General features: G+C 40.9%; 4 protein-coding genes and 2 non-coding genes across 8 annotated transcripts; 4 read left to right on the top strand and 2 right to left on the bottom strand.

The window, feature by feature from the left end:
- Nucleotides 1-275: 275 nt before the first annotated feature.
- rnaseh2c (ribonuclease H2, subunit C) lies at nucleotides 276-2,446 on the top strand. The gene is made up of 4 exons (XM_075481579.1): nucleotides 276-432; nucleotides 689-801; nucleotides 972-1,091; nucleotides 2,196-2,446. The coding sequence occupies exons 1-4, from the start codon at nucleotides 279-281 to the stop codon at nucleotides 2,217-2,219; spliced, it is 411 nt and encodes a 136-aa protein (XP_075337694.1). The 5' UTR covers nucleotides 276-278; the 3' UTR covers nucleotides 2,220-2,446.
- zbtb3 (zinc finger and BTB domain containing 3) lies at nucleotides 1,838-9,411 on the bottom strand. Of its 2 annotated transcripts, none has more exons than XM_075481574.1 (4): nucleotides 9,338-9,411; nucleotides 8,855-9,007; nucleotides 7,568-8,388; nucleotides 1,838-6,422 (listed from the first exon to the last, which is right to left on the bottom strand). In XM_075481574.1, exons 3-4 carry the CDS (start codon nucleotides 8,386-8,388, stop codon nucleotides 5,339-5,341), a joined length of 1,905 nt encoding a protein of 634 aa, XP_075337689.1. In that variant the 5' UTR covers nucleotides 8,855-9,007; nucleotides 9,338-9,411; the 3' UTR covers nucleotides 1,838-5,338. The 2 variants fall into 2 exon arrangements, with proteins under 2 accessions (XP_075337689.1, XP_075337690.1); XM_075481575.1 differs by having other exon boundaries at nucleotides 8,855-9,248; nucleotides 9,338-9,396.
- Nucleotides 8,942-14,204, top strand: trpt1 (tRNA phosphotransferase 1). Of its 2 annotated transcripts, XM_075481577.1 has the most exons (9): nucleotides 8,942-9,049; nucleotides 9,377-9,465; nucleotides 9,629-9,732; nucleotides 9,931-10,015; nucleotides 11,843-12,012; nucleotides 12,484-12,661; nucleotides 12,749-12,805; nucleotides 12,911-13,021; nucleotides 13,122-14,204. In XM_075481577.1, exons 3-9 carry the CDS (start codon nucleotides 9,664-9,666, stop codon nucleotides 13,142-13,144), a joined length of 693 nt encoding a protein of 230 aa, XP_075337692.1. In that variant the 5' UTR covers nucleotides 8,942-9,049; nucleotides 9,377-9,465; nucleotides 9,629-9,663; the 3' UTR covers nucleotides 13,145-14,204. The 2 variants fall into 2 exon arrangements, with proteins under 2 accessions (XP_075337692.1, XP_075337693.1); XM_075481578.1 differs by having other exon boundaries at nucleotides 9,377-9,732; nucleotides 9,934-10,015.
- fermt3b (FERM domain containing kindlin 3b) lies at nucleotides 13,673-26,146 on the bottom strand. Its single transcript, XM_075481573.1, has 15 exons — nucleotides 25,992-26,146; nucleotides 24,639-24,763; nucleotides 22,648-22,881; nucleotides 19,282-19,398; nucleotides 18,802-18,970; nucleotides 17,983-18,085; nucleotides 17,741-17,848; nucleotides 17,076-17,210; nucleotides 16,791-16,837; nucleotides 16,478-16,602; nucleotides 15,953-16,059; nucleotides 15,591-15,812; nucleotides 15,243-15,367; nucleotides 14,774-14,915; nucleotides 13,673-14,503 (listed from the first exon to the last, which is right to left on the bottom strand). Exons 2-15 carry the CDS (start codon nucleotides 24,760-24,762, stop codon nucleotides 14,324-14,326), a joined length of 1,938 nt encoding a protein of 645 aa, XP_075337688.1. The 5' UTR covers nucleotide 24,763; nucleotides 25,992-26,146; the 3' UTR covers nucleotides 13,673-14,323.
- On the top strand, nucleotides 21,257-21,328 carry trnaw-cca (transfer RNA tryptophan (anticodon CCA)). Its single transcript has one exon. It is a non-coding gene; the product is annotated as a tRNA-Trp (tRNA).
- trnaw-cca (transfer RNA tryptophan (anticodon CCA)) lies at nucleotides 24,190-24,261 on the top strand. Its single transcript has one exon. It is a non-coding gene; the product is annotated as a tRNA-Trp (tRNA).
- Nucleotides 26,147-26,328: the final 182 nt, after the last annotated feature.

Raw genomic sequence — 26,328 nt, 5'->3', positions numbered from 1 at the left:
GAAATAACTCCAAATCATGTTTAGCTTTTTTTTTTTTAGTTGACAAGATTGTAACAGTGCTGCCTGCTCCGTCATACTATTCATTATGCTTAGAGAAGCTAAATATAGATTTGAAACTAATCATTTTTACATTTGGGATTTAAAAAAAAAAAAAAAAAGAAGCTGAATTTGCTGTGCAGGATAAACGAAATTTTGGTTTAACGCAAGAGAGTAATTTTTTGTGTCCTCACCTCACCTAAATAAAGTTTTTCCTGATTCTGATATCTTCCAGCTACAGGATGTCCTGCAACACCAGTGTTACTCATCTTCAGGCGTCTTCGGTGGGACAGGCAAAGCGAGCGCCTGTCCACCTCATGCCCTGTGAGATTGAGCACAACGGTCCAGCCCAAGTCTCACAATACTTCACTGCTACCACAAAAGATCACAAGCAAGGTACATGTAATAGAGTACATGTGCATCCTCTCAAACTTTACCTTTGACACAAGCGATCTCCAATTGTGGTAATAAAATATTAACCAGCTTCTATGTTTGCTAGTTTATGTGTGCAGTGTGGTTGTCGGTGTGATGTTGTGTATGAGTTTATGCATGAATTGATTTCATTATTGCTTTTATTATGTAAAGCACTTTGTGCTGCTTTTTTGTATGAAAAGTGCTATATAAATGAAGTTTGATTTGATTTGAATTGCAGAGAAGACGGTGTCATTCAGAGGACGAGAGCTAAAGGGGCAGGAGATCAGCTGTCCGGAAGGCTACACAGGCTTGGTGCTAAAAGAGATCAACAAGCCCAGCTCTGATCAAGAGGTAAACGCAGCTGAACTTATCTGTCATGATACAAAACCTGACCAACACTTTGGGTCATTCATACATAAGGCAAAGCACTGTCTGTATGAGGCATACAATCACATATACAGTTGGAGAGAATTTTGTCACTGTGTCTATTATGTTGCTAATGCACATGTATGTATCTCCAGGACAGGACAGTGAGGGTATCATCTGTGTTTGACAAGCTGACCTATTGGAATCTGGAGACTCCTCCAAATTCAGATGATACTGTGGTGATGGCGATGGGTTGGCCTGAGCTGGCTGACGCAGTGAGTAACTTTTAGACGTGACATCAGAAGGATGGTTTGTTCAAAGACGAGACCAATGTGCTTCTCCTAGAAATTCAAAGTTGTATTTGATGTTTTTTTCTTTAATAAGTTTCTGACATTGAATGCCCAGTCACACTTAACTTCTTAGCTTTGAACTGAACAAAAACAGCAGGATTGAAACCTTTCCTGTACTCATGAAATGAGCCGGTATCAGTCTGTGACAAATTGAAATGTAGTTTTTTTTTTTTTTTTTTTTTTGCTTCTGGGTTGAAAACATTTCTTTGAACTTTTCTTCTGGCAGGCTGTCGAAGAAGTGAACGGAAAAATTAGCCACAGTAGCACATGTAGAGAGGGGGAGACAACTTTTTTTAACTGAAATATTTTCTTACAACGTCGTACAAAAGTCGACAGGAACCAACTTTCAACAGTTACCGGGTATGTTTTTGGTGAGAAGAGAGAGAAAGAGTGTCAAGTTTCAGTGTGATGCCATCATAAAATGTTCTGCGCTCATTCATCTTCATTAATTCAAAGGGTGATAGGAGTCAAATTTAAAGCCAGTATCAAATGCACGCCCACATATAAACCAGTCGGTGGCAAGTTTAGATACAGCTTGTGTAGATGATGGCAGTAAGTAGGTTTGTCATATAAAGTTTAATTTGTCCTCTCACATAATTACCTTGAAACCAAACCTGACAAGATTAAACTTCTACAATATAATAAAAAAAAAACATGAACCTTTGTTCAGACTTTCAGGTGAAATAAGGCCCCGAATCACCTTTATTTTGATAGTAATACAAATTAAAACATTGCTCTTTGTTATGAAATGTTTTTATGCTAAATTGTTACAACAGCAGCTTCTCAGTGTATCAGTGTTTGTTGTATTCTGACACGTCGGCATGGCTTGTATCTTCAACATGCCACATGTTAGATTTGCAGTTTGGAGGCACTGTTTTATTGTTTCCTTTCATCTGAGAAAATGCTTTCGTAACTGACAAAAATTTATATATTCGACAACAGTACTTCATTAAAGTAGAACTTGTTCAAAATACCACGTCGGGGTGGAGAGATTTCTAAGTAGGTGCTGATGTTTGGTCTCTTTCACAGATCCACGGACCAATTGAAGATTGAAAAAGACTGACAAAACCTTGAGGAGTCATCAGTGTAATCGTCAGCATGTTACAAGTGAAACCCAACTGCAAAAGTGAAAAGGATTGAGAATTATGAACCTGTTAAGCTGTGTTACTGTTGACTAGCAATAAGATACAATATAAACGTTTAGATTTTTGTATATGTTCTTTTGTACATAAATTACAAATAAAAAAAAAAATACTGACAGCTGAAAGAGTATCGTGTGATTTACTGAAACACGACCACATTTACATGTTTCCACTGGACAGTGTTTATTCACAAGGTAACATTTAGATTTGGAACACCGGCAACCAGAACGCTGTCTATATAGTCACTTAATATCCCTCACGAGTATCCAGTTTAAGCAACACACGTCACTGTACAGAAAGTGTCCCAAACATGTAAAATAGTGCAGAAGAAGTAAATTCCAGAGTGTCAAACAGTCATTCAGGCACAAAGTTTACATTTAGACAGTTAAAGAAAAGGCAGAAAACTGCACGTGTTTAAATTTGCTTGAACTGTTGTGTTAAACCCCCAGAGGGACAGGCCACAGGGAAACATTAACTCATACACTGCTGCCTCTCACTTCATCTGCTATGCTACCAGGCAACGAGGGACGGAAGGTCAACAACAATTTTAAAGTTAGCCCAGAATACCTGATGGAGAACGTCAACATAAGTAAAACATCCAGCAAAATCAAAAGTTAGTGCAGCACAAGCACAACGAGGACCCAACTTAACACTAAAAGATTGTCTTGTTCTCTAAAGACACAACATGAAAGATCTTTGCTCATTTGAGACATTCACTCAGCTGCCACTTTTTCCTCATGTGAGACTTTTCACTGGGCTGAGGACAACGGGAGGAATGTAGAAGAGAAAACAAGGTCCAGATGACCATTTGGCACGCCAAATATACTCTATGCACCAAATCTGAAGGCGGAAAAGCTTCTGCTGAAAGTTATAAAATGGCACCAGTTGATTATAAATGAAGAAATGGAAGGTGTGTCTGAGAAAGCAGCTCTGTTTGTTTCATCCTGTAAATCACAAGACAACACAACGCCACTGTAATCAGACTGTGCTGGCACACAGTCACACTGCAAACACAGCTGTACAGATGAAAACTGAGGGAATTTAGGCACAATAGCACCCCCCTTACTCCAGTACACGTAACAAACCATCTCTGTCGAGTATTACAGCTTCTGAATCATTCTGTGTTGTAAAAATGTTCAGTCGTGACGAATATGTTTGAAAACTGCAAGCCTAGTGTGACATACCTCCTACATATAACAAAGAGTAGCACAGTAAATAGCACGGGTGCTGATTCCAATTCAATTCAACACTTAATTCTGTTTATCAGGTTTATGGTTCTCGGAGACTCCAGTCACACATCAACATTAAGCGAGTTAGTTTAAAAAAAATGAGAAGGATTTCACTGTGACGGCGTTTACTCCTGCGACAAAGCTCCTCAGAAGAATAGAAAAAAACAGTATTTATGCAGGTGAGACAACAATTACAGATTTAAAAAAATAAATAAAAAAATCTATTGAGACACCGAGAACAGAATGGTTTTAGTAACAAAGTGAGTTAAAAGGTGGTAGTGGAAAGCAGGGCTTCTTAGTAATTTGGTTAAACAGTTTTGTCAGTCATACAGCATCACTTATTACTTTAAGTATGCGACTAATAAGGTAACTGTTAGGTCCATTTGGGTAGTGTTTATATCCCCAAAACAAACCATTATTGAATAAATACAATCAGAATCATTTTTGATTAAATTTAAGAAAATTAAATTTGATCGAAGGAGCTCCAAAACTGCTGGAGAGAAGGAATGAACGTCTGGGATCAATATAATGATCATATATGTACAAATCAATCAAATTGGAACTTTTCTTTAGTCCTATTTCAGTTAAGTCTGATGGGATTTAAATATCCAAATAATCTCACTTTATTTACACATCTTAAAGAAAAAAAAAAAAAACAAATTATTTAAAGGTTCCATAAAGGGGAATTTGTTCTGGTTCCATTGGTTTTTAATTGTTATGCATTGAATATTCTTTTGAACAAGTGGATGAAGGAAACTAATAAAATCTTAAAAATGTCTTGGCGATTGTGACCTTTTTGCTTTTTCCTGACAATTTCTTTTAGATTCATTAAGAACTTGAGTTAGGTTTCCAGATAAACGACTCATTTCATTGCAGACGGGATAAACCCAGAAACATTGCATGTTTGGTCTTATACATCTGTTTTTTTTAAACATTAAAATGTTGGCATAAGAGCAATTTAGGGCTTGTGATGAGGTAAACAACAACCTCATCAACCCCCCAACAACGTATTTTAAACGGGTAACGTCAACACGTGACTACAAAAACAGAAAACAGTAAAAGCAGTATCCATGAAACGCTGAGGAGAGCAAAGATGGGCTGAAGATCTTCAGTTATTTGAGAAAACTACTGGAATGTTTTAAAACGTTGTAATTGTTGTAATTGCTTTACTGTGCAAAAACAAGCACAGCACTAACCCTGGCCTGGAGCGGTGTCAACCTCAGGGCCATCAGATATTATAACCACCACACAGTGGAAGTGTTTACTGCGGTCAGAACAATCAACGTTAAAGACCTTTACAGGAAGAAATGAACAACTTTAACCCCGTATCAAACATGAAAAGCTCCATCCAGACTGGTCTCACCAACAAGTCCCGAAGCCAGGCCCTGTGATGTTCTGGGGTTGAATCAGTGCCTTTGGACTGGCCTAAATTCACCGTTCTGTTGCTTCAGAAGTGACAACAGGAAGAACAGCTAAAATGCTTCCTATCCTCAATGCTAGAACACCTCAACTGTTGTGCAGGTGAATGGATAGATTACAATGCTCCCAGCTTTTGGGGAACGAGTTGCTGCCCTGAAATGCAAAAAAGGACATGTAGTAAAAAAAAAAAAAGAAATGTTGATAAGCCAAAAACATGAAACAGTTTGGGTCCATGTTCTCTGCAATGAAATAAGAGCCAGAAAACTTCCATTTTCCTTTACCATTCTTACCTTTTCTGAATTAGGATTATAAAACCAGAGCTGGGATCGTAGGTTTATGTTTGTGTATGCGTGTTTGAGTATAGAAATACTAAGCGTGTTTGTTAGCTAAGAGCAGGCGGTGGAGGCTGGGGTGGCAGGGAAGGCTCCGTGTCTGCCTTACTGCGTTTGGCCGGTAGGGTGTGATCATGAGCTTTGCGAATGTGTCGGTACAAGTCTCCCGATTGTGTGTAGCTCCGGTAGCAGTAGCGACACTCATAAGGGCGTTCACGAGTGTGCACGATGGCGTGACGCCTTAGAGTGTAGGTGCATGAGAAAGTCTTTCCGCAGACCCCGCATGTTGGGACATCCTCCACAAAGCTCCCCATAGAGTCCTGGAGGTCCTGAAAGTAGGTAGGAGCGTCTGAATGCTGCTGAGATGTGGACGGAGTGATGAGGGAAGCGGTAAAGGTTGTAGTGTCCTGGGAGGAAGGTCCGGCACCAGAGGAGGAGGAAGAGGGAGAGAGGGGGAAGGAGTAGTCACCTGAATGGGAGTTGATTTGTAAGAGGCCCTGTGGATGGGAGGGGAGAAACTGAGGGCTCCTCATCTCCTCTTCCTGGATGTCATCTTCAAACTCATCTTCCACTTCCATCACCAGTTCTCCGTCCCTGCTTTCCTCTTTCTCCTCCTCTGTCTCCTCATCAGAAATAACAATGGCCTCCACTTTGACTTTCACATCCTCTCCATCCTTGCCTGTCCTCACTTTATCTACAAGAGGGTGAGATCTTTCTTTTCTAGTGGTGGGTGGAGCTCCAATGTCCTCCGGAGGGGCTTGAAGAGTTTGGGCCTGAGCAGCATGGTGGAAGTCCGAGCTCTGCCGCTGGAGTGATACAGCGCTGTGAATTTGGATTTGGGGAGGTGCACGCTGGAGTGCTGAGTGTCTTGGGTTTGTCTGGAACTTTGAGGTCAGAGCTGGTGCTTGGATCAACATGACCATCTGCTGTCCTCTGCCCGGTGCATCTCTCCGGTCAGTCTCTGAGTGATCCCCAACAGAGTTGTCCCGTGGCAGTCGGTTTTCATCTAGCTGTGCGCTGGTGAAGATGCGGGATTCTGACTGGCTAAAGGCAACGACCGAGCGACCACCAGCCTGGCTCAGTGGGACCTGGGAGGAGGAGGAAGATGAGGAAGGCTGCTGGCTACTGCTGTGGCTGGGGAATAATAGAAAAACAGTCCCTCAGTTACAACAATAAGAATGTCCGTCACTATATGGATTTACCTAATACATACACTGTAATGCCTCAGTGAGATTCCCTTTATCTTTACATGTAAATACTGACCATTATCTCTTTCTATGATGAATGTGGGAAATCAGAATTTACTTTACATTCAATTTTGTGCAAAAAAATGAACCTGGATGGCAGGTGACTTGGTCATCGTTTAACATTACAGGATTTAAGTAATAATGTTGTAAGCATGATATACAGTGTTGAAATAAAATAAACAAAGAATTGACAAAATGGTAATGGCCAAAAAAAAAGGCAGTGAATATAACCTGGAAAAATACCTACATTTAACAAAACATTTTTCTCAAAAGACTGCATTTATGTTGAGGAAATTGTGCAGTAGTAGCCAAATATAATGCAGTGCTGGGTTAAATTATAGATAAACCACCACTACAATGTTATACAACTATTACACTGTGCTAATCTTCACCATTATTTATTGTACTTACAAATACCTTGAATAGAGTTTCTTATTACTACTGTTTTTATGTCTTCGATTCTACTTTGAGCTTTAAAGCTGCCGTCGGCAGGTTTTCAAAATTCCGAGTCTAAAGTCGGAAAATTCGAACTGATACAACTTTCAGGCCCCCCCCCCCCCCTCTGTGGACGAGTTTGTGCACGTGAGTTCACACCAGTGTGCGCGCACACAAGCTGGGGGCAGACTCACGCTCAGCATGGAAGACGTGGTTGGTGACTGTTCTGCTCAGATAATAGATAAATAATAAACCTAACGTGATTGGTTAAAAACAGCCGGGAGCGCTCGATTTTTGTAAGCACGATTACAGGCTTCAGAGGGAGCTACAGATTTCGGGATTTTTCCTAAACAGCCTATTTAATATTCTGCTTCCAGAATCCCATGACAGTTCAAGCTAATATGACAAAAAAAAAAGTTGCCGACGGCAGCTTTAAGAAAGTTTTCTATCTTTTTGGAACGTTGATCAGATTCTGAATTTCAGGATGCCAACACGTTTAACATAAACCCCAAATTACAAATCTGTGTACTGTAAAATAATAGACTTTTTTTTTTTTGTCTGATTAAAATCATCTAGGATTCAACACCAGACCCATACCTGTACATCTCAGTGGTGCTACAGGGACTGCAGAGAGCTGATCCTTCTCCCTGACCCCTACTGCCCAACCTGGTGTGACCTCCAGAGGTCTGGGTAGACTGGCTTGCAATGAGCCCCTGCAACAGCTCTCCACCTGGGGTCAGAGGAGGGATGTCCATGCCTGGCTGGGTGGTATCAGCGAGGTCAGGGCTCAGAGGAGTCTGTACTCGTGCCTCTGATGAACTCCCACCAGTCCTCTGCTCAGACTTCACAGACTCCACCTGATTCCTCTCTGCCACTTGGGATACTGACAACAGTGGCACTGTTATAGTGATTGGATTTGAGTGATCTGCAGCCATTGCCACTATGGGCTCAGCTCCACTGTCATCCTCTGTCCCCGTCTCTGATCCCTTCCTCAACCCGCCGCTCTCATCAGAGCGTGTGCTGTCTGCCTCAGCCAGGGGCCCTCGTCTCTGCAGCCGCTTCTTGCACACTCTCACCACCTCGTTCATGTGAAGAAAGCTTGCAGCTGCCAATATGTCCTCCACTGGAGGAGACTTGTCCAGCTGCAGCACTCCCTCATAGACAAAATCCAAGAGCAAGCCAAATGCAGCAGATGTGACAATGTCACTGTCAAGCGTGACAGAGCTAGTAGTGGTGTTTCCCCCCGGAGAGTCTGAATAGAACATGTGGAAGAAAGGCGAGCATGAGGCCAAAACAGCGCGGTGTGCCAGGAAACGGGACGAGCCCACCAGGACAGAGCAGTCACAGAGGAAGCCCCGCTGGCGCTGGGACCGCAGAGCTGAAAGCAGCTGCTGGGAATGTTGGGGAAACTCCATCATCTGGGAAATGGAGGAGACAAAAACGTATCAACTGTGGTTATCGACATGCAGAGGCTTCATTCAGACACAGAATGATAATAAAAAAAAACAGCTACAATGATGCTGACTAGGCCTAAACTGTTGGGAAATGCTAAAATAAATTCCTTATAGGTATAAATGTATTACAAGTCACTTAATGTATTTGTGTTATACTTAGAAAAGCTTAACTAGGAAATTACAGTTTTACAAAAAGTTATTTTCCACCAGTGAGGAATGTTGAATTAGAGATGTAAAGTTTTTCTTTTTAAAATATCAACTAGCTCTTAGCTTATTCTTCGTTTTGAAAAATTAATGTAAAATTAACTCCAAAAATATATTCAAACACCGCTTATCAAATAAAAAAAAGTGGAAGAAGAAGAAGAACTAATTTTGAAAAACCATTATCAAAATATTACTAAATAAATCAAACAAACAAATAAAAACGTACGGAGAGTATGGCGTGTTTCCTTCTTTGAGGCTCTTTCCTGACAGTTGAGTCTTTTAACTGCCGTCACGCTTTAACGTAATCCACGTAGCGTCTCCATGGTGACCAGCCTGAATTCGTCTTTCTGCTGGAACTGCGTTCGCACAGGAGACGAACCTTATATCGTAATGCCAAATACAAACAAAGCAGTACATACAGGTAAGAAAAAATAAATGACAAAAAGCATGGCATAAAAAATAAAAAAAAACACACACACACACGCAATCTGTTCCATATATCCAGAAAGGATACCAATGAGCCTTAGCTCAAAGATGCTAACACTAGTTAGCTAACAGCTCAGCTTCTGAGTTGGATTCCAGCACCCGGAGCTCCCATAGGTGCAGTTTAGGAGCTGTATCTACAGGGATGGGTTGTGATTTACAGAAGCCACCTCTTTCAACTTAGAATGCCCCATATTTTTAATGAATGTGCAGAATATTTTCTTACCTGCAGCCCGTCGGACCGCTGTTTGTGTGTTTTCAACAGATGCAGCTTTTCCTCTGTAGTGACAGTGTACCGGATCCCCGTTAGCCACACTGCCACCTACCAGCGGATTGGAGGAAGAGACAGGAAGTGTGAGCGAACTGCACGTTTGTTTACTTGAGTCAACGCACCATAAAAGTATCGTGTAATGCTTATTAACATTAGAATATTGAAATCTGGTTTGTGCACCATCGATAAAACCATAGAGGGTGAAATAGAATTACATTATATTTGATGTATAACTCCTTTCAAAAGCTGCAGAATAAGGTTTTGAATTGAATTGCCTGTAAATGGACAGTGCCAGAGGGGGAGGAAGAGGGAGAAGAGGAAGAGAAAAGAGAGGAAATCGTGATGGACAGGTGAGAATGTAACCCCACTGATAGGGACAATGGTCTCATTTAGTTAGATTACGGATTTTTGAGTCGTGACACCTCGAGATTGGCTGTCAGAAAGCATAAGTGGTTTGACATTGAAAAGTCCTGGTACTATATTTAAACCCGCGCTATGATTAGAGATGAGTTTGAGTGTTTGTGTTTCAAGTGATGCCTTATCACCAGCAGGACAGAGATGTCCGTCTGTCTAAAACCATGTCTTATGCACTACGTCATGGAGCCAACCAGATGGGCCTTGAAATGGGTACAGGTGAGCTGCTCAAATCTAGCCCGGGTAATTTGGAAATGAATTGACTGTAACCTTCTCTTACACAACTTTGACTGCAAGAGTGGACCTGGAGTGTTGAATTAATTTTAAGCAACCCCACGCCCCCATCTAAGCCTGATTCAAACAGATATAACAGAAGGTAATACTGTAAATAGGGTACATTAAAATGTGACGGCCATATTATTTTTTTCTTATTTCTTGGGTTTTTACTTTATGCAAATAACTTGAAAATGAAATAAATATATACTGTCTCTTAGTTCTTATGTTTTGCATATAAAGACAATAAAAAAAACGTTCCTTACCTTAGAATTAGTTAAGTACAACCTCAGATGAACAACAACACTTAACTTGATCACATGACTTCATTTTTTTTTTTTTAACAGAAACAAGGCCAAAATGCAGAGGCAGAGTGTGTGAAAAACAAAGCACACCCCATGAGTAAACAGCTAGTAAAACCATTTTTAGCATTAATTGAGTTTGAAGTTTGCAAGCATTTGTTTATACACAGCTCCTCCTCCCACCACAGCTTTTTAATCAGGTTGAGGTCTGGACTTTGACTGGACCATTGCAACACCTTGATTCTTTTCTTTTGCAGACATTCTGTTGTAGATTTGCTACTGTGTTTGGGATCTTTGTCCTGTTGATGACCCAGTTTCAGTCGAGGCCATCTGTCTGACAAGCTTTAGCTGTCAGACAGATGGCCTCACATTTGTCTTTAGAATACTTTGGTGTACAGAGGAGTTCATGGTGACTGAAAGGTGTCCAGGTCCTGTGGCTGCAAAACAAGCCCAAATCATAACCCATCCACCTCTGTGCTTGACAGTTGGTATGATTTGCTGGGTTTGTTTTTCCAAAAATAGTGCTGTGCAGCATGACCAAGCATCACCATTTTGGTCTAGTATGTCCAAAGGACATTGTGGTTTGTTCAAACCTTGTTTGCTGCCATGTTCTTTTTAGAGGGAATAAGCTTTCTCCTGCCAGCCGAGAGGCAGGGTACATCCTTGATGGGTCGCACACACAACCATTCACGCTCATACTCACTCTTAGGGTCAGTTTAGAGTCACCAACTAACCTAACATGCATGTTTTTGGACGGTAGGAGGAAGCTGGAGTTCCCGGAGAGAACCCATGTATACATGGGGAGAACATGCAAACTCCACACAGAAAGGCCCTCTTGCTGTGAGGCGACAGTTCTAACCACCACAGCCCCTTGTTCAGTCTTTTTTCTAATTAAATTTTTTGTATCTGAGCAGTGCACCAGCTGACCTTGGGGTGGCCTTGTTGAGATGTCCACTCCTAGGAAGATTGACAACTGTCTTTAATGTTTTCCACTTGTGAATAATCTTTCTCACTGTAGAATGATGGGTTGTAACCATCCGAGGTCGATGGGCAGCGACACTTGCTTCTGTAAGATCATTGCTGATGTCTTTCCCCTTTGGCACTCTGTTGACATGCAAATACTTCAGACCAGCAAAAGGACATACCTTTTGCTTTTATAGAAGTGTTCACAGTTGCTGATGACCAATTATTCAAGTGCACCCTTCTAACTCCTATGGAATCCGTGAGGGTGGACTTAGCTTTATCATACACTGCTTCTGCATTTTGGCTCAGTTTAATTTGTCTCTGGATGTTGTTCTTCTTGTTTGACTCTAATTTTAAGACCCGAAGGATCGAATGAGTTCTTATTATATTTTGATTTATAATACGGTGGAACTGAAAAAGAGTGCGCTTTGTTTTTCACACGACTGTACATGAGGGGAAAACAACCACAAAAATGTGACCATAGCTGTAACAGCTCTCGTCCCCACAGATGGCTTCCTGTTTGTGGACGATCTCCTGGCACACCCACAGTTCCGCTCGTACACATTACAAGACGTTGAGAGAGTCGTAGCCACAAATGACAAACAGCGCTTTAGGCTCTGTTCCCACCCGGAGGACGGCCGTCTGCAGATTCGAGCCAATCAGGGTCATTCAGTGCAGGTGGGCAAAACAGCGAACAGTCAGAGACGCTGACACCTGGCAAATTTAAAAAAAAAAAAAGAGCCAGAAGTCATTAATGTGGATCAGCTTCTATTTGATTTGGATAAAAGTCATGTTACATATGAAATTAACACTGTGGGATGCCAGATGCCAAAATGCACTGCATGTTGTTTAACTTAGTCCTAATAACTGCAACAGAACATTTTCCAAAATTGGAAAAAAGTATAGTTTTGATACTTTCAAAGTGCTTTAAAGTTTTAAAGTGTAATTGGTGTTGGAAGAAAGAGACGCAGGGGAATCATATTGGGGAAGGCTGTGTATGTCTAATCACTATAACAAAGCAGCAAACCAAATCATTTATCAGAGATAGCAGGTTAAACAAGCCTTTATATACCCTAATTTAATCAGAAACACTTCAGGATATCCCCATCTAAAGTTCTCTGTTAATCCTGGTTTTCTTCCTGTGGTCAGGTCATGGATCTGGAGCTGAAACCGGTCCTGGCTGGTGCTCCAGACTGCCCTGCTGAGGCTGTTCATGGCTCTTACCTCCACAACTGGAGCTCCATCCAGCAGCAGGGCCTGAGCCGCATGAAGAGGACTCACATCCACCTGGCATCAGGACTGCCAGGGGAAGACGGCGTCATCAGCGGTATGCTTTGTGTTTAAGTCTGAAAAAAGTAACTTCCCAGCTGAGCATTTTAGAGCACTTTAACTGTGTTATCTCTTTTTCCACCAGGCATGAGAAAAAACTGTGATCTCGCTGTGTTTATTGATGTCCCCAAAGCACTCGCTGGTAAGATTACCCACTAATGGCTGCACTCCAATACTCTACATCCACCCAGTATGTGTAGAAATCAATATCTTACAAGTGTTTTATGTGTGTATCTGACTTGGACAGACGGTATTGAGTTCTTCTGGTCAGAGAATGGCGTGTTGCTGACAGCTGGTGATGCTGAGGGGAAAATTCTCCCTAAATACTTCATCCGAGCCATCAGATTAAGACCTACAAGTAAGAAAAACCAAAACACTAATGCACCAATTTCCATCTGAAGAAACACGGATTGAGGTCCAATATTTACTCGCTCACTGTTGTCCCTTCTGTGTTTCAGGGAGCATGCTGCCGCTGCAGTAACCACTGCAGGGGATGTCCTTCTGTCATTGGTCATAGACTGATTTATCACCACAGCTGCTTCCAATAGCGGCCTGATGGTCGCATTTTATTTGTTCCCTTGGTAACACGTGTTTTGCAGCAACATCCTGGTCAAGCGATTTGATCAGGCCTTCAGCTTAGTATGAACCAGTATGGGATTAGACTGGGAAACTCTGTTATTATTAAACAGGATGGGAAGGAGACGTAGCGTTTATTTATTTTCATATTCTTCAACCAGTTTACTGTATGGTGACATGAAGTTATTTTTTCCTTTACAATGTTGTCGGTGCCACGTTGACTGTGGTGAACTTTGACCGAGATATTTTAACAGCCAAGTGTGCAAATAAAGGATAAAGATATGCTCTGTGCGGTTAGTCACTTGACTAAGTTTGGGAAATCAGAGGATGCAGACACTGTGGTTTCACGGACAGCCTTAACAGCTTCTTGTGAGATATAGAAGCACACAAACACACTCACACAAAGCATGAGTGAGGAAATAAAAGCAAAACATGAAATACAGTTTGTTTTATTAATTTTTTTTTTGCATACATCTTTTATTCTTAATTTTTTTTTTGTAAATATTTCATACTGGCTTTCATTTTTATTTCTCATTTGTGATGATATGACAGCTTTAAAATGTTGCTATTGATACAAAAATAATTCTAGCGACGGTGAGTCCCCAACTCTTCACAATGCAAAGCTTTTCCATTCTGAGCAACATTGACCACAATTCTTGTGAGTTTAAAATAGTTGCGTCTGGCTGATTCAGGTGTTGATTTTTACTTTTCTGTGAGATTGATTGTCAAGCCTGCTGATCCTTGACCAGACGGCCTGCAGTTTGTCCCAGCAGCAGTCCATTATAAAGGGAGGAGGAAAACAGCATGAGAACCACTGGAGGCTTCACCTGTCTGAACGTGTTACATCTGCTAATCACAGAAGTAACTTACGGATAACAATGTGTGTGGATAACGAATACATGATCCAAACCTAGATGGACTGAAGAACTGCGTTTCAATAAACGTACAATAAACAGAATATCTTATTTTTATCGTCACTGTTTTGTTCTCGTTGTTTAACTTAAAATCCTTTGTCACTTTCCAGTCGTGAGACACACAGAAAATGTGATGGCCTGTGAAGTTTTTGTTTTTGTGTGTTTCAGTCTTAAAGAGCTTCATGGCCTCCAGTCAGCTTATGGAAGAGCTCCTCATTGAGCGTGTCACTCTTCTCACGACTGCGGGTTGACATGAAGATGTAGCCTCCGATAAACTCGTGAACGATTTTGCAGTCAGCAGTTATACAGCTGAAGGCAATGTTCACGTTCCCCTCAAACTCTATGGCTACCTGGATGAGTCAGAAACACAGACAAAGAAGACAAAGAGCCAAACATTAGTTAAAGAGATAGCTTAATTTAGGGAATGAAAAATATGTGTGCTTTACAATGATAAAGTCAATTTACAATCACCCAGCAGATCAATGCTCAGTCAAATCCATTGTTCAGGGCTAAGGCAGTTTACACTCTTGCAAGGAGAAACCCCATGACTTGTCATGAGATAATTCATCAACATGTTAACTGTTTTCACTGTGAAAACCAAAGCACCGAATGAGTCTGACCTGCCGTATGTCCCAGTTGACGTTCCACTGCTTCATGTTGTTGTAGCGCCAGGTCTTGACCACGTCACCCACACCCAGGTCAATACGGATCAGGCGGTTGGGGGCTATGCCCAGGACCTCGTCTTTCCGACTACCCTTAAACCTAAGGGCAAAAAAAAAATCAGTTTTCAGTGTCCAGAAACATAAAAAAAACTGTATTCAACTGTCTAAAAGAGAAAGCTTCCACAGTATGAACTATTCACAAGAGTTGTGTGGCTTAACACATGACCTGAGATTTTTTTTTACACACTCGCTGCCACCAACTGTGTTGAAATATGCACATCATCCATTACACATTTATCGGCTAAGTGTAAGGGGAATTAAATGTCAGTGCTTCATAACAACTGTTCTACACTGAATTTAAGATTTGATATGCTCACGGAGACTGAATCGATTCCTGGAAGCTTGACTGTAAACAAAAAAACTGAACCTGACAACAACGTATGACAGCCCAAAGTCTGGCAGGGCCTGCCAGATCTGCAGGAAGCGCATCACACCATCTGTCAGGGAGAGCTGAGCCACGTTCTGGTACGCGTCCAGGATACGAGGGGTCAGCTGGAGGAGCAGGCACAGGGAAAATGTCAGACGTAATTACATTTTTGCTGCCTTGAAAACAAACTGTGGGAAGGTGCTTAGCTGTTCAATTAGCTCATTCACACAAAATCCATGTACTGCTTGGACTTCAAATGAATTAATTTCAGCTGGTAAAGTGTGCCACTGCCAAGTGTCAAACACAGTATATAGGATGAGAAAATGCTCTTTTTTGATGCACAAATACCTGTTTGGGCTTATACTTCTTTTGGTAGCGTGGCGATACCAGACTGTGAGGATTGATGCTTTCGTTGCTGGCATCTGCGTTGCCATTGGAACCGGAGTTTGACTTTTGCATAGCCAGGAACGAACGGATACTTTGGATCTCGCTCTGGAAACTGCTGTCTGCAAGACTTTTACCTTTGGAGGCCAGCCGGCATCCCGCCATCCACTGAGCATATTGCTGCTCCTGCACACACAAACCACAGAGGGAAAGAACGATAGACAGGTGTGACTGTGGGCAGAGCTGAGATGATGAGACCAAGATAAAGGTGGTGAAAACAACAGGATGTCGCACACAGAGATGAGAAGTTTTGTGTGTGTCCTCACATTCTCACAGCGCAGATAGACCTCATTCATGCCTTCTGGTGCTGGTATCAGGAGTTTGATAAGGAACTTCTGTGCTGCCACGTTAACATCTGGAGCCACCTCACAGCCTGTGAACAGCACCAAAATCAAAGGGACATTCACAACTGAAATTTGACATTTATGGATTAGCTCTTGTGATACAGGCAGAGTCCCCTGAGGTACAACTCATATTTTTAGCCTTTTAATTTTTTGAAAAAGAGGTCTGAAGTGGAACTTTTTAGTACTCGGATTACTACTGACCCCATTAACTTTTCACAGGAAAACAGACTTTAACTTTCCCCCTTTGTGTCAAATATGGAAAGTTCTGTGTTTGTGCGTGATGAGGTTTCCTATTAAGCGTTACATTATACTGTCGTATGGGGTAAGTAGCAATATCATCCTTGAAAAGGCAGCAAAGCCATACAAACTCAAAGTTCTGTCGGTGACAAAGCAAGAAAAGATAATGATGATTGTGGGAAAAAACTAATACAACAATGGATTTAGTACCTTTGAGGTTAATCTGTTGAATGGGCTCTCCGATACTCTCCTCTTTGCTCTTGAAATAAGAAATGGAGGTATCCTGGAACTTGAACCAGTACTGCTTGTAGCCCTTCAAAGTCAGCCTCTTGGGCCTAAAGAACAATCATATTGTTCAGTTTCTCCAAAACACTTTCCTGTTGATGTTATCAATTCACATAAACTGAAATGAACAACTGAACAATCACACACACACATGTATGTATATACATGTATAAAACATACATAGATAGGCTACATATAGTTATTCTTTTCTTTCCAGAAATTTTACCGAAACTCTTACCTAAATATCTTCAAATAGTCATTGAGTTCCGGTGCGGTCATATTTTCCTGGATAAAGACATTTTATTATTGAATAAAAGACTCTTGATGTCATATTAAATGCTTTATATAATCTTTGCATGGTGAATACTAAAGTACGAACACACAAACACTTTAAGTTCTCAAACATTAATAACCTATTGAAAATAAAACTAAACTTTGAGAAATCTTCTGCCAGATTTCGAAATCTTAAACGATACTTTCAGGTACATTCTGCTCCCATGTAAGTCAGTAAAATCTGTCTGACCAGCAGTTCAGATGCAGAGCTACTCTCTCCCTCCATCTTGACCTCCAGGCACTGAAGGGCGGACTCCAGGTCATCCATCGCTGCACTGGAGCTCGCCATCTGAGGCTCCGACTCAGACACCTTACTGATGTGGTACTGTATGAGTTCAAACACGACACAGGAGAGATGCTGGCTTTTAACTATGCTCTGCGTTTCAAGAAATTTTAAAAAGCTATGTAAACTGTTGGATAAAATAAAGCTAAAAGTACTGACATCATGTGTAGATCTAAAGCCAAAGAGTGAGCTGCTTATACGCTGCCTGTACTGTACTTGTAAAATACATCATTATTGTCAACCTTGAAGAAAAGCAGAAAAAAAACCTTCTAGTTGCCATGACATACTTATATTTTCAGTTATTTTGTCATGTGTGAAGCAGTTTTTACAGTTTTGAATGAGGCTCAAATCGGGAGCTTTATTCTATTCATTTAGAACAGAGTTAAAGTTCAATCTGAACACAGACTCTGCTTAACATTGGACACTTATCATTGTCTTCACTCAGTACCTTTTACCATACGTACATACAGTTTCTGTATTCTTTGACATTTAAGAATTTCAGGCGAGAAATGCCCACTTCCCATATCGAAATATATATACCCCCACCCCCCTTCGGCAGCTGTAGCTTCTACCTGCAGAGCTCCAAACAGCATCATCTCCTCCTCGGTGCAGTCGATATCCTCCAGCAGGATGGCCCAGCGTGCCTGCTCATACAGCTGCGTCAGACGCACAACATCATACTGCAGAGCCAGAGATCAACAGGAAAGTGAAGGATGAGTTTAGAGAAGGGATGGGATGCCAAATGCATTAAAAAAACCTAAACACACTGTATGTACGCTGTATAAAAACAGCATAGACACACAAATACACACACCTTGGGGTCTATATCATAGGAGGCAAAGTACTTGAAGCGAAGCCAAAGACGGTCATTTTCTTGAATGCCCTGCTGCATAAGACAACGTGATGAGTCCAACCACCTGACAGGGAAAGACATAGGTATGTGATTACAATTTTATATGTAGCTTTAATGTATCACTATGTGTTTGGAGAGGATAAACACTAAATAAAAGATGATATTTATGACATCTCATTTCAGACCTCAATCAATTGTAGAGATGCATTCACATAGGAAATGTTTTCCAACTATTTACTGCACACTATCATATTGTACATACTTTCACGTTAGGGATGATTTGGGAACACTTTAGCTTTAAAGTAGCTTTGAACTTAAACTTGGGAGAGATGAAGAGGGAGAGGCCACGTAGTGGGAAACCAAAGCTCTTTTTTCTTAACAGCTTTTGAGAGTGCTCCCTTAATCTGAAGTGACAGTGCTTCAGTGTGCACCGCTGTGCCTAAAAGCCCTTCAAATAGCTCCAATTGTATAGCTATAGGCAGTGGTATTTTAGTAGTGTCTCTATCAGCTAACATGCACATTAGGTGACGTAGATTCAAATCTAGATCTCTCATTTAGCTGCCATCTATAATTGAGCTACCGCTACAGATGTAGAGTTCAGGATCGGTTCATAAAAACAGATAATTGTGCTGTATCACCAAATGTTTATCGCTTAGATTGTGGCTTGATTAAGTGAAGCCTTGTTAGTTAAACATCCTGCACCCTTATAAACTGGATAATCTGTCGGTCAGCTCCTTGCTGTGAAGCTGTCAGACATTAGGTTCAGCATTGCAGGCATACCTGCCGTTGATGTGAGCCTTGTCCACCACACTGGCTGGGCGGTACATCTTGGCTATGGCCTCAGGGGCGGGGGGGGGTTGAGATACTGACAGCATTTTGTAGATGTCCTCCATCTGCGATGAGTCGAGAAAGTGAGCCGGCATGCCGTTATACAGACAGGGCCGGGACACTGCAGAGGAAGTTGGAGAAAGAGGGTTACAGTTAAATGTTGTGACTGTTACTGTGGTTACAGCATTGCAGCATATGTCTAGCATTCCTCTAACCAAAGATACAACAGTCGTCCCAGGAAAACAGTGAGTTAAAGTAAAAATAAACAAAAAAAACAGATGAAACTCTAACAGTGAAGGAAATCTGTGATCTGGCGTTCCAAAACGTTTTAAAACCTTTTGCGAAAGTTTCAATCATTCACATATTTTTCTCTCCAAGCTATCACATGTGCACATCACACTATCAGTGAAAATAAAAATGTGATGAGTGTACCCGAGGAGAGGGGCACCTCGGTCAGGTCGTATATTTCCTCTGTCAAATCTTTATCTTTTTTCTTCTTCTTCTCCTCCACAGGACGAAGGAGGGAGAGCTCCTCAGGGCGACGGATGTCTGTATCAGAGAGAAAATGGATTCAAATTTAATACATTCGATAAAATGAAGGCTGTCTCAGCTTTGATGCAAACAAACAGAAATATGTAGAGGTAATGAGCAGCAGTACATACTGGGACAGAAGGGTGTGTGTTTAAATCATATCAGGGTCATTGGACCTTCTGCGGCTTACATTATTTGGCTATATCGTTTAATGAAAGAAATTCTAACTTCCCATCTCTCCGGTTTAAATGTCACTGTGTCCCAACTGAGTTTTGTCAACAATGTCAAGATGTTTATATGCAAGAATTTTCACACAGTTAGCTCACTCAACTGTCCAATTGTCCTAAATGTCATGATGACTTCTTGAAACAAGCTATATGAGCAAATTACCTGCAATATAACCACTGCCCACCAATCAATAAAACATGTCAATGAAGATTGAAAGTTGACATGTTGAACTTTCCTTTACACGAACACCTTTTTTTCAGAGATTTTCAACCCTGTAGTAGCACTATAGAGCTGATTTCTATGAGTCGTTCCACTCTTGGTTAATCTATGACAATCCCCTTCACTTCCCCTGCATCAGTGAACCTTTGGCACCCATGACCTAAGTTCACAAATCCATCTTCTTTTTTTTTAGATTCTCTGCACCAGTCATCTTGCCACCGCAATTTGACCTTGTTCTGATTCATACACTCGCCCCGTTAATGATTTTAAAGAACAGTTAGAGCTTCATAGAAGGTTCTGTGGTGCAATGATAGTGTGTCTGACCCCCAGATCTGAAGGGTGTGTATTCAAGTCATGTGAGTGTCACGTTGTTTAAGTGTTAATGATGAAACTTGAGTTTAAAAAGATCTTTTAGCTTGGTCTTTCTAGCTTGATCAGGGCAGTGTCAATGGTTGGACTTTCTGTAGTCCATATGTGGTTACTGTCATGCAAAATTACTGTCTTAATAATGAATATTGGCTGCGTAATCTTATTATTGTAATTTGAAATATAATCTGCTTTTTAGGTCATTTTTAGTTGAATTGATTGTGTAATTACTTGTAATTGTAACTGTTGGAGCTATTTATTCCTTATCTTTCTTTATTTTGAATTTTGTTTATATTTATTCTTGGGTTACTTTATATTTTGGGGGGTTACTTACAGAGTTTATTTGAAGATTAATAATTGTTTGTTTTTTGTTTCTTTGTTTTAAGTTGGGCAGAATAACTGTGGGTCCATTCCCTATAAATATAGGGACTGGTATTGGACCAGCATGGATTGGGGTGGAGCTATGTTTTTTTTACCAGAGTAGGAGAAGCAGCAGAGAACAAAGGAATGTTGTACCTCTATCATTTGCTTACCAACTGGAAAATAAACCTTCAAAACGCAGTTTCAGGTATTGGACATTGGACTTCTTTTCTTTGCCTGTGTACGAAACCCAACCCCAGTCCAGTAGTGGCACTATTCAAAGGATGTTTGATGTGACAAACAATTGCCACTACAGTAACTAATGAATAACCAGGACCACCGACCATTATGTTCATAATGTTACACAGCTTTATGGGTGACTTCTGATTCACAAGATAGTTGACCCCCCTACAACCGATGTTTGCATGAGAACACTATATTTAGCAAGAGTTTAGATTTACAAGTGACTCTTTTTTCCACAGCTGACCAGAGATGAGCTCAGTAGCACGCAGTTGTTATGATCCACATTAAAGTCCTGTCACAAACCCCCACATTGCAGTAACCCCTCTACTCTGCGTGTCCAGACTTTGTGTCCCTGTGAAAAGCCAATATGGCACCAATGACAGCTTTTTTTTGTTTGTTTTTTAAATCTCTGCACCGGTTGTCTAACCATCACAATTTTACCATGGCTCCACTTCCAGTAGACTCTGTGGCGCAACGGTAGCGCGTCTGACTCCAGATCAGAAGGTTGCGTGTTCAAATCACGTCAGGGTCAATGTGTTTTTCAGGGTTTAGCAGATGTTTCATCAGTCCATTCTCCCGTACCGCTGCTTGACTGCTTACAAAGATTGTGAGTCTCATGGGTGGTGCGAAACAAAAGTAACCTGATGAATCATACATGTTCCTCACACAGCCAAGTGAGCAAATGAACCGTGGGGTCGCCAAAAAAGTAGAAGCTGGCTGGTGAAAGAGTTTTGTACACAATAATCACACTGTACAATTACACATGTAACAATTGTAGTGTGAATTCTGTCCACTCTCGTAGCTGACAGTCATGAAAAGCAATGTTGCATTTGCCCTTAAATGTTTGTTCAGATCAGATCAGAAGGCTGTGTGTTCAAATCCCATCAGGGTCAATATGCCTCGCCTTCCTCTAAGACTATCGGTGCCAATGTAATATGTCATAGTGACACATCATCAACCCCACCCAACCCATGATTATGGGAACTCCTTATAACCATCAGTGGCAGTATCACAATCGTTGCTGCTTGACTAAAAGTTCGTCACAGTTTTGTTCTGTTATGGGCGATGTCTCCTTGGTTTCGCGCTGCTGAAGAAGTAACCAAAATAATTCAAACATTTTGAGGACAAGGGAAGGGAAAACAAGGCTGCTAGGCAGTAAACACAGATGTAAACAGTTAAGAGGATATAAAATGTCTTGTAGTGAGTGACACTGAAAGGTCACAGAACTTTTAATTCTTTACTAAAAAACTCAAAAGGACTCTTTGAATGCGTGAAATCTAAATGAAACAGTATGTTGCAAGAACAGCTGCAATACTGTCTGCAAAATCAAACTGATTATTTCATCACAAATAAGCAGTTTGATTTATTTGGTTTTACTGTAAATCAGAGTGCACTCAGAGCTACTTTTCAGTTGCTCATTTCATTATTTCCTCTCAGCTGATGCTTTTAAAACCCTTTCCAGTCGGCTGTCACCTCCTGGGGACTTCTGGTGAGGAATTGAGATCAAGAAGTACCAAAAATAGACTAAATGAAAGCAAGAAGCAGATGGTGTGGTCTCATCTTTTGGCATTGATCTCAGTGTTTTGCTGTCAGTCAGAGTGCAACATATCAATGAAATGAATGACTCATTAGATTGTGAACAGTTATAATATAATACAGCGTGAGCGCTTACAACGAGCAAAACAACTGAGAATGAGACATAATACAGGCTTTGAGGAAAATATTTAGATGTTGGTGATATTCTACACACACTATCATAGTTACAACACATTTTAGAAACAAACTAAAGACAATATATTTATGATAAAAAAAAACGATATAAGAAAGAAGGAAGGAGGAAAGAAAACTCACTCAGCATTCTGCAGATGCCCATGACGGTCTGGAAAACAGGGTTGGAGAAGCAGGCCCGTAGCCTCAGGGTGATGCCATTGGGCAGACCCAGTTTGAGGGGCTTGTGTTGGGGCATGTAAAGCAGCCGGGCGTCGGCGTGAATCCCGTATTTGTCCAGACTCCAGGCTGTCCGCAGCAGCCATCGCTGCTTCTGTTCCCACCACAGTGCGTGATCGGACCAATCCCGTTTGAGTTCTGTAGAGGAGACGCACAGGAAATAAAAGATACTTCTCACTCAGTGCAGATTGTTCTACAGAGCAGGTGATTAAAGGCAACTAAAAACACGCTGGTTAGAATAGTCAGTGTAATGTTATTGATGCTAATCAGTAAATCCTGCATAGACAACAGCCATGTTAACGCTAATTACTCTGAAACAGATCTAAATTTACCACAGTGGTGAGTCAACTAGCGGCCGAATGGTTACAAATAATGGGCAACCAGTTGCTCTGAAAAAAAAAATGCAATTGAAATTGAGTTTTTAATGAAAAGGATCATTTAAAAGTGTTTACATCTGAATGTATCAGTCTGGATAAAGCATACAGGAACAGACAAGGCGAATAAGGAAAGTGACACATTTGACTGCAAGATAATCAAGGGAAGGATGTTTCACAACAAGTTGTATCTACATGTTGACAGGCAAAATCTAATTATGGTCAATCAAATGAATATACATTGCTCTACTCGCCTTGCCATGTCTGTTAACAGGTGACCACCCAAAGGCAATGGTAAAAGGAGAAGACTTTCATGAAATGAAGACGTTTTCCCACATTAAAATGACCTCTAACATAGTGTTCAGCAAAGATTGTTCACTTGCAGAGTAAATATGAAAACTCTGGTATGGACATGGTCTAACCTGAGAAACCATCCACAGTCTGTGGAGGAGTTTTCAGCTTTTTTTTCCAATCTTAGACATTTTTTCGAGCAAGGTAATCATTATGTTTTTGGATTTGAAGAGCAACATTTTTATTACAATCCAACAGTGTAACTAGTACTATGGAACACCAGGGGTACAAAGTAACTAACTTGGGGTAACAAGTTACATGTAATCTACCACATATCAGAAGCAACATTCCCAACACTGACAATAAGTGGTTCAGATGAGCATTTTAGCCAGACTCTTTGTGCAATCATAGCGTCTCTGATTACAGATTAGCAGGTTGTGTGTTCACATCCTGTCAGGGTCACCGTGTTTGTCCATGACTTTTGTTAAGCTGTTAGACATGTAGTCTCTGCCTGAGCTTGTTACTCCTCCGTTGTAATTATGTGTGTATAACATAACAATTTGTTTGTCAGTTAGAAAATTAAACAGAAATGAAATTCTCATCTGTAAGAAATTCTTGTGCTGTATTGGTGACACCAGCACCAACACAAGTTAAAAAGGGATTCTGTATAGTTCACCAAGGAGTTGGCTTGGTGTGTTAATACACAGGATTTACAGTACAGACTTTCATAAGAGTTGGTAGCCCCTAGAGTTTGTAGTGGACATGCAAGGCTTAAGAATGAGACTCTGTGGCGCAACGGTAGCGCGTCTGACTCCAGATCAGAAGGTTGCGTGTTCAAATCACGTCAGGGTCAATGTGTTTTTTCAGGGTTAAGCAGATGTTTCATCAGTCCATTCTCCCGTACCTTTCACAGACCAAGATCAACAAAGTCTGGAGATGTCCACATTATAAGAGTTGGCTTTCAAATAAACTACACGTACTGAATAAAAAAAGTGTGTCAGGTAATATTATGAGAATCCCAATGTGTTTTTAAATGGTGTTACACCGTACACTAGTTAATGTGTTGACGCCTCACGCGTCAGTTCTGAATATGTTTTGTACTATGAAGTTTTACCGCATTTATGACTGTAAATAGATTCTTGTATGCACATGAAAATGAGAATGTGTAACTATATTTAGTTTGTGCAGTGTGACTGGCCAAGACAGCTGAAGACAGACAGAGTGACCCACGTGTCTTTTCCACCAGCTTGAGGATAACCCCTCCAACGTGGAGGTCAGAGGTAACACTAATGGTTACAGGCGGGACATCAGGCCCCAGGTCCTCCACTGTTACTGACAGGTCCCACGCCGCCATGCTGCAAGAAAGACAGGAAGAAAATGTGAAGGGAGAAAGGCAGGAGACAGGTCTGACAGAGTAGAATCAACAGGTTTTTTTAAATGAGGTAAGAGAAAGAGAGGAAAGAGAGGATGGCTTCTGTGACACTGTCCATCTAATTCAAAGGAGGCTGCTCAACAGATGATCTTTAAGTGTTAATTAATGTAAATAGGTGGAAACTCATACAAAGACAAAATGATTAACAAAAATTACAATCGGCTGTTAAAGAGAGATTACTTTCATTTGTTTTTCCAACACAGGAGGTGTTCAAATGCATCACAAGGTGTTTTGGTGATTATCTATCTAGACAACTACTGTGCATGTGAGCTATTTTGCACTTTAATGCATGAATAAATTGTTCATATGTCTAAAATTGTACTTCAAAAGTTTTCAAATCAAGATCAGGACATCTCAGACAGAAATATATAGTAATGTTCCCTGCACCATCTTAATATTTGTAATTGTATTTCACAATGTACAAATAAAAGTGTAAAAAGCTGAATTACAGATACTGCAAATAGGGCAAAAAGATTCAAACAAGTGACAGAACCTTATAGCAATGGCAACACATGACATTTAAGATGTTGAATGTGAAAAATAGAGCCAATCTTTTGTGAGGAAAAAAGACTTTAATCTATGGTTCAATATCACATGACGCTGAGTAGCACGAGCGCACACGCACACGTATACATTGAATGACATGTCCAGTATGATGAGCATTTCCTGTTTCTGACATTAACTATCACCATGGACGCACACTTCCGCTTTCTGACCCGCCCAAGGCATGTTACTCATCCAGTGCTCATACAGTGTCCTCCAGCTTGTGTGTGGAAGTTTAAGCCCATTTAAAGCTTACAACTGTAAAGCATAAAATGTGTGTCTTTGCCCCATGTGTATGTATTCTCAAAGAGCGATGAACATATTGGTGTGACGATGCAAAGATAGCCTACCCTAACCCCTCCATATTTGTTTGAAGGCCTAAACTTTTTTTATCTTCATGTTTTATCACAATTTCTGACCTGTAATCAAGTTGGTCCTCTTCTGTTGCATCTAACAGACTGATGTGATATAATGAATAACCCGTGAGCTACATATTTAACACAGATGCCTCGTATATACTGCACATGTCCCAGCCCTGACTTTCTCTTCTCCCCCATGCTTTCTCTTAAGCTGTCATGCATCCACAGACACACATTAAATTACAGTACCGTCAGTCTCCTCTGTTCAAGGCTTTGAGAGATGGAAACAGTGGGACCCCTGCGCCTCTGTCAGATGTCTGAAGAAGTTTCCCAGGCTTTCTGTAAGAATGTGCAGCAGTTTTACCTCTCTCTGGCAGGGCGGGTTGTGGTTTGTGTTGCTGTGTCTGCCTGTGCTACTTGTGTCACCCCTGTCAGAAAGGCTTGTTCCTTTTTTTTTTGTCAGTTTCCGCCAGGCGGATATGTCAAAAGAGCTCAAGTTTTGTCTGACAGGCTGTATGAGTGATACATATAAGCCGATATGTGTGTGAAATTTCATACGTTGGTCTTATTTTGTGGGTTGCAAGTT

Source organism: Odontesthes bonariensis, chromosome 13 (assembly GCF_027942865.1).
Source record: "Odontesthes bonariensis isolate fOdoBon6 chromosome 13, fOdoBon6.hap1, whole genome shotgun sequence".
NCBI classification, from domain to species: domain Eukaryota; kingdom Metazoa; phylum Chordata; class Actinopteri; order Atheriniformes; family Atherinopsidae; genus Odontesthes; species Odontesthes bonariensis.
This window is presented reverse-complemented; position numbering and strand designations above follow the sequence as displayed.

Excerpts from the sequence above, each read along its gene's own strand:
- zbtb3 (XM_075481574.1), bottom strand. The coding sequence starts at position 8,388 with ATGATGGAGTTTCCCCAACATTCCCAGCAGCTGCTTTCAGCTCTGCGG. Across the intron at positions 6,423-7,567 it reads AGCACCACTGAGATGTACAG|CCACAGCAGTAGCCAGCAGC; the intron begins GTATGGGTCTGG and ends ATTATTCCCCAG.
- fermt3b (XM_075481573.1), bottom strand. The coding sequence starts at position 24,762 with ATGGCGGCGTGGGACCTGTCAGTAACAGTGGAGGACCTGGGGCCTGAT. Across the intron at positions 16,060-16,477 it reads TCAACAGATTAACCTCAAAG|GCTGTGAGGTGGCTCCAGAT; the intron begins GTACTAAATCCA and ends TGCTGTTCACAG. Across the intron at positions 14,504-14,773 it reads TCAACTGGGACATACGGCAG|GTAGCCATAGAGTTTGAGGG; the intron begins GTCAGACTCATT and ends TGACTCATCCAG.
- rnaseh2c (XM_075481579.1), top strand. The coding sequence starts at position 279 with ATGTCCTGCAACACCAGTGTTACTCATCTTCAGGCGTCTTCGGTGGGA. Across the intron at positions 433-688 it reads CACAAAAGATCACAAGCAAG|AGAAGACGGTGTCATTCAGA; the intron begins GTACATGTAATA and ends TTTGAATTGCAG. Across the intron at positions 802-971 it reads AGCCCAGCTCTGATCAAGAG|GACAGGACAGTGAGGGTATC; the intron begins GTAAACGCAGCT and ends ATGTATCTCCAG.
- trpt1 (XM_075481577.1), top strand. The coding sequence starts at position 9,664 with ATGGACAGTGCCAGAGGGGGAGGAAGAGGGAGAAGAGGAAGAGAAAAG. Across the intron at positions 10,016-11,842 it reads GGGCCTTGAAATGGGTACAG|ATGGCTTCCTGTTTGTGGAC; the intron begins GTGAGCTGCTCA and ends TCGTCCCCACAG. Across the intron at positions 12,013-12,483 it reads ATCAGGGTCATTCAGTGCAG|GTCATGGATCTGGAGCTGAA; the intron begins GTGGGCAAAACA and ends TCCTGTGGTCAG.